Source organism: Cynoglossus semilaevis, chromosome 2, assembly GCF_000523025.1.
Source record: "Cynoglossus semilaevis isolate Cse_v1.0 chromosome 2, Cse_v1.0, whole genome shotgun sequence".
Classification (NCBI taxonomy): domain Eukaryota; kingdom Metazoa; phylum Chordata; class Actinopteri; order Pleuronectiformes; family Cynoglossidae; genus Cynoglossus; species Cynoglossus semilaevis.
Window position 1 is genome coordinate 2,214,268 of NC_024308.1, and position 5,827 is coordinate 2,220,094.

General features: G+C 41.1%; 1 protein-coding gene across 1 annotated transcript in view; it reads right to left on the reverse strand.

Annotated features, from left to right (window-relative positions):
- Positions 1-4,150: 4,150 nt before the first annotated feature.
- Positions 4,151-5,827, reverse strand: part of opa1 (OPA1 mitochondrial dynamin like GTPase) — a 26,517-nt gene continuing 24,840 nt past the window's right edge. The window contains exons 28-29 of the mRNA XM_025053448.1: positions 5,707-5,797; positions 4,151-5,584 (exon numbers count right to left, since the gene is read on the reverse strand). Coding sequence (XP_024909216.1) covers positions 5,733-5,797 — 65 coding nt within the window. The 3' untranslated portion in view covers positions 4,151-5,584; positions 5,707-5,732. The remainder of the gene's footprint in view (positions 5,585-5,706; positions 5,798-5,827) is intronic.

Genomic DNA, 5,827 nt, shown 5'->3' on the forward strand with positions numbered 1-5,827 from the left:
CGTCTATTGACTTGGGTCGCGAAGGTTTGTGACGTTTAAAAATATGGATCGCCAGAAAAAAAAGTCTTCAAGTTTTCATCCAATCAGACTCTGGTCCATTTATACACGACCACCAAAAGAACCAAACACCAAGACACACGAAGTTACAATTACAGAGAGACAGTGGGAAAAGACGAGGAAAATTGGAAATGTCAGTTACAGTAAAATAACCAGCAGGAGTCTGGTGACTGTGAACAACGTGACGTCGTCAGTAAAAAAAAAAAATTGCAGACGGTGCCTCAGCTCTCATCTTCAAACTAAATCAACTTCATACAGACCAACTATAAATGACCAGTTTTGTTTTTTATCAAGTGATTCTGTCCAAAACATTTTTTTGAACTTCATTAAGTCACTGTTTAATTTTCACATTTGCAAACCAAAAACAAACGTAAACACACTCTGTGTTTCATCAGCTCCGTTCGACTGGTTTGTGCAATAACGACGTCACAGTTTCACAGCGGTCGGTGACCAACCCGCTGTAGGAGTACGAACGTCAGACTACTTCACCTGTCATTAATGATTATCAGAACATTTGACCAGCTCTTACTCACAGTCAACATGTAAAAAAACCTTGATTGAATTCCCACACGTCGTTCAATCATCTGGTTTCAGGAACATGCCTTCATATTTACTGTGTGTTGCAACATTTGGGCACGAAGAAGACAAAGACTGGCATCTCTTGGATTTGACAGCGCTGTCATTTTAGAGGGAAAACAGTCGAGGGGAGAGGAGCCAGCAGAGACGAGTGTCTGTTTGAAATTCAGGGCAATATTTTTTTTTTTTTTTTTTTTTAGCTCGACGGAGGTTTGTTTTGGTTAGACAGCGACTTCAGGACTGAGTCTGCACCAACGTTTGATTAAAATTTGCTAAAAACAAGTTTTACTCCTGCAGCTGTTTCTTCTGTTTGTTTGTTATTTGGTCCGTTGTGGAGAAGCGCGGTCTCTGTACATGAGGGGACACTCAGAGATATGGAGACGATACGGACACAGACTGTGACGGAGGACAGTGACGGAGGACAGTTTCCTCCACAGTCACTTGATTTATCACTGAGGCCCCGCGCCACCACAGAGGATGAGGTCATTTTATGGATTCTTCAGGACGGACTTCACATCTGAATGGACAGTCACCCCCTCCCCCTCAAACACACACAGATACAGGACCACCGCTGCATTTACATGGTCAAATTCCCGTCATTTCCTAAAAGTGAAGCGCTCATTACTGCCACGATTTATAGCTGACACGGAAAAAGAATTTTACTCTCTGTAGGTGTGTGTGTGTCTCTGTGTGTGTGTGTGTGTGTGTGTTGGAGGTACGTTAAGGAAGGTCGCTGACCTCTGTGACTCTGTGGCTAAAATCCCCACGGGCCTAATTCAGCTCTGGAATGGACCCCACAGCGCAATGGGAAGATGCCTCCAACATAATGAGCACAAAGGCCAATTGTGCGTCCATTCTCTGCAGGGCAGAAAGCCGCGAGCCCCGGGGACAGTAGCCGGGTTTGTTGGCTGAAACGGAGAGGGAAGCCTGTTGCTCCAACAAGCGTCTGATAAGATTCATCAGCGGCAGTTTGTCTCCCAGGGAGCACAGTGTTAGATTTACATCCGCCGTGTTTATCTGCACTAATGCAGTCAAGTGCTGATAAGGGACTCTCATAAGAGCGGCCATTGTGCTCCACATGTTATAGTGTAAAGTTATCTCATCCAAAACGATATTCATCTCACTAAAGAGAATGTAGTGTCAGTACCGTATGACTATCCAATATGTACATAAAGGTCGGATTTGGAACTTTTATTCCAAACATTTCCCATCATTTCTGTAGACAAGACATGGACATCAATATTAGCACGCTTTAAAACATAAAAAAATTACTTTAAATAAATGAGCGAGCCTACGTTATCACTAAGTTATGCTGGTGAAATTTCATTTTAGTTAATTCATCCGGCTATTAGCAAGCTGGCTAGCAACTAGCAATACCGAATGCTGTTTGAGTGTAACTTTAGATTGTTTACCTTTGAGTGACATGTACAGAATTATCACTGGTTATTTTATATGAGGGAAGAACTTGGTAAAACTTAGCATACGCAGCTAACGCTACTTCCAGGTCTAAAGCTACATTCCATTTGCCCTGTTGTTGAGAAATCAGATAAAACATGGGGATGAATTTGGTTATAGAAAAAACAATGAGAGAAATCCATCACCGTAAAAAAGATAAAACTGTATTTTGTTCTACAGTGAAAACACCAGCGTGTACTAAGCTAAAAGCTAAGCTAAGAATGTAGATAAGAATGTAGATAAAGATATATTGTATTATATATTATGTATTATATAGAATGACAGGACTGACTGTTGTCATTCTATATAAAATTATCCACATGTACAGCTTGAGAATTTCATCACCGAAAGACGAGACAAAAGTTCAGATTGCGTTGCTTTTAGTCTTCGTCCTGTAGCCGTTGTCTGTTTCACAGAGCATGTAACCAATTCCCATTCACAGATAAAGCGAATGCACCAAAACAAAGCCGCCAACAACACGGTGGACGAACGCTAACACTGCTGTTTTCACACCAAAAAAAAAAAAAAAGGCCCATCCCCACAATTTATTTCTCTTTACAAAGACTTTCTTTTAGGTCTTCGTCATACACTGAGGAGCAACACCCCCGTCAAAAAAAAACAGAATCAGTCTGCCTGATTAGGTGGGGATTTAAAAAAAATGAAGCAACAAGATTGTCCCTTTCTTTTTCTCATAAAAGACAAGAAATGAAGCTTTGTGCACGGCCGCTGCTGTGGCACATTTGACAGGTCTGGGCCGGCTGCTTTTGTATCCGCAGTATAAAGGGGATTGAGGGAAAACACAAACCGAACCACTGTGCTGTTGTGGCTCTGGCTATTAGTCAATGTGACTGCCTTTGCAGATGCTAATGGTGTATAGTGTGTCCCGGTCGGCCTCCCTCCTCCCAGAACGTGGCTATCTAATTGCACAAAGGCCTTGTGCTGGAGGTTGACTCTTCCCCCTTCTTCTCCTGCAAAGTCAATCACTTGTTTAATTTTTTTTTTGCGTCACGTTTTCAGAAAATATATATATGAGATGCGTAGAAAGCAGCAGAGCGACGCGAGGCCTTCAGGTGGTCGTACTAATGACTAACCCTCTAACCTTCACATTTCATCCGGCGCTGCCCTTTAAACAACCTGGAGATGCTTTCACCAGAGCCGCTGTGAAAGAGGAGAGGATGCCCAGGAGTATAGGACCCCTGGACTCCGACTTATTAATCAGTCAGCCCCTCGGCTGTCTCCCTGTCTCCCTGTCTGTCTGCCCCAGGCTGCATCCTGTCTTCAGCCTGCTCTGGTTTGTGATAACAGCCTGCAGAGGTAAATACTCACAGGGTTTGTCCAGACCCGGGGCAGAGGTCTCAGCACGTCAGCACACAGGTCACTACATCCAGCAGCAAACAGCTGTGGGGAGAACAGCCGTCTGCACCGCATAACGCGTACATTTAACACAAATCCCTGGGGATTAGAGTGAACCATGGAGCGGAGGTTTGAAACCCAAGGTGTTGATTACTGCTCCGAGGGGGAAGATTCAGGTGCAAAAGTTCACGTGGAGGGTGATTTGTTCCGTTCAAAGCATTCTGTAAACATGCAGTTAAAAAAAAACAAAAAAAGAAGAGTTAACATACATGACATACGTGCATCGTAGACCAAGTTCACTTGTTCAAAAAGTGAATTTAGGAGCAGACTTCCAGACTTTGCTTTCTAACCATGCTCAAAATATTATTACATGTACTATGCAACATAGACCCCACAACAAACCATCGTGTCTCTTAATGATGTTCACCATATTTTGTGGTGAACAAAAACCCAGAGTTTGAAGCGTGCATGCAACATAGACCCCACAACAAACCATGGTGTCTCTTTTAATGACGTCCACCATATTTGGTGTTGAACAAAAACCCAGAGTCAATCACAAGTAGCAGCGTGAAGTTTTAAAATCGTGAAAATGTGGAAAAGCATCAAGTCCATCCAATGGTCGTGGACTAAAAAGTACCGACTTCTAACAAACCCTTTTTAATATTTCTAGTTTGCATAAATAAAAAGCACCAGAACAAGCTGACAAAAATACCAAAACCCACATTTACATTTTTATTTTCTTTTAAACACAAATGCAATAAATAAAGCGCAGCTGACGGGGTACAACATGCAAACAGCTTTTGTTTTTTTGTTTGTTTTTTTACAACATAAAACTTTTTTTTTAACCAACTCACCTTTTTTCTGTTACACTATCTGTCGCTCTGCTGATCCAGAACTTTCTACTGAACTCAACTGTACAGACTGGACTGTATGTTTTTCATATAGTACATAATTTTATTCACATAGGAATACACGGATCGGATGAACGCAGTCTTCAGCCAGAGGTATGACATGAGAAATCTACACCAGTGAAGATAAAATAGTCCAAACGGGGGAGTGTACTAGAGCAGAGAGAGGACGAGAGAGAGAGAAGAGACTGGGAAAACATCCAGCTCTGAACAATAGCAGGTGAGAGAGAGAGAGTGAAAGAGAGAGAGAGCGATTCGGTGGTTTTTTAAACTTGGTTTTTTAACCAGTATTTTTCTTTTCGTCTTGACTTTCTGAACATTATTGTACATTTTTCACCTATGTTTTTCCTGATTTAGTGAGCAAACAAAGATGAAAGTTTGTGCGAACCCGGCAAAGCTTGTAAAAACTCAAGAAACGAGACAAACGCAGTGGAACATCGACCCTGTGAGCGACCGGCCCAAAAAACAAACAAACAAAAACAGCTGTTGATGAAGTATTTCTCACTGAAAAATCACTTTAAATCTGCAGCAGGATGTGGATAAGGGAACAACCTAAAATGACTTCAAATAAAAAAATTTAAACTATTGAGGGAAATTATTTTTCTTTGTAGAAAACTGTATTTTCAGGCAGGACACATAAAAAAAAAACAAAAAACAAAAAAACAGAATGAATGATAGCAGAAAATTAACCCACTAATATTTTTTATAAAAAAATGAAGAATTGAGATGCTGACCAGAGAATTACCAACCATGTCATTTCTACAAACCTGAAAAAGAACGATGTGAAACTTTGTGATTATGTCGGGAAAGAAGTTGAAAATTGGAAATCTAAAAGAACAGGAAGCCGAGACAAACTTCTTCCGATTATTATAATATATATTAATTTAACTTTTCAGCTCAGGGTAGTTTACAGCTTGAAGGGAGAATGTAAGTGCAGCGAATCGTAAGTGCAAAACAAACAAACAAAGGCCAGAGCTGCGGTGATTGAAGACACGAGACGATTGGACAAACTGCGTTGGTTTAAGAGCGAGAGAACAAACAGTTGTTTTTGTACGTTGAACTTTCTAACACGGACCCCATCTTCAGCCTGGTCTCAGCTGGGATGGACTCCAGGAAGCATTAAAATCAGTCGGACAGTGAGGTGAGGTGAGTGGAGCCGTCGGCCATTTACAGATTTATTGTCTTTCTTCAGTGCATTTCTCAGCTATGATCCAGAAAATGTTCTTGTAATAGTTCTGTAAGTAAATGATGAACGTTATTATTTGTGCTCCTCACAGACCCAAAAAAAAAAAGCAATGAATGAATGTTTTGTGTTGTTAGTGATGATCATTTGACAGATCTACAGTAACTTTCTTACCAATAATTAGACAGAACTCCTGTCTGTTATTTCTCCTTGTGAAGAGCTTCTATGAAGGCTTCAAGTTTCTCCTGGATCTCACGAACTTTCTCTGCAGAGAAACGACACACAAACAGTGCAG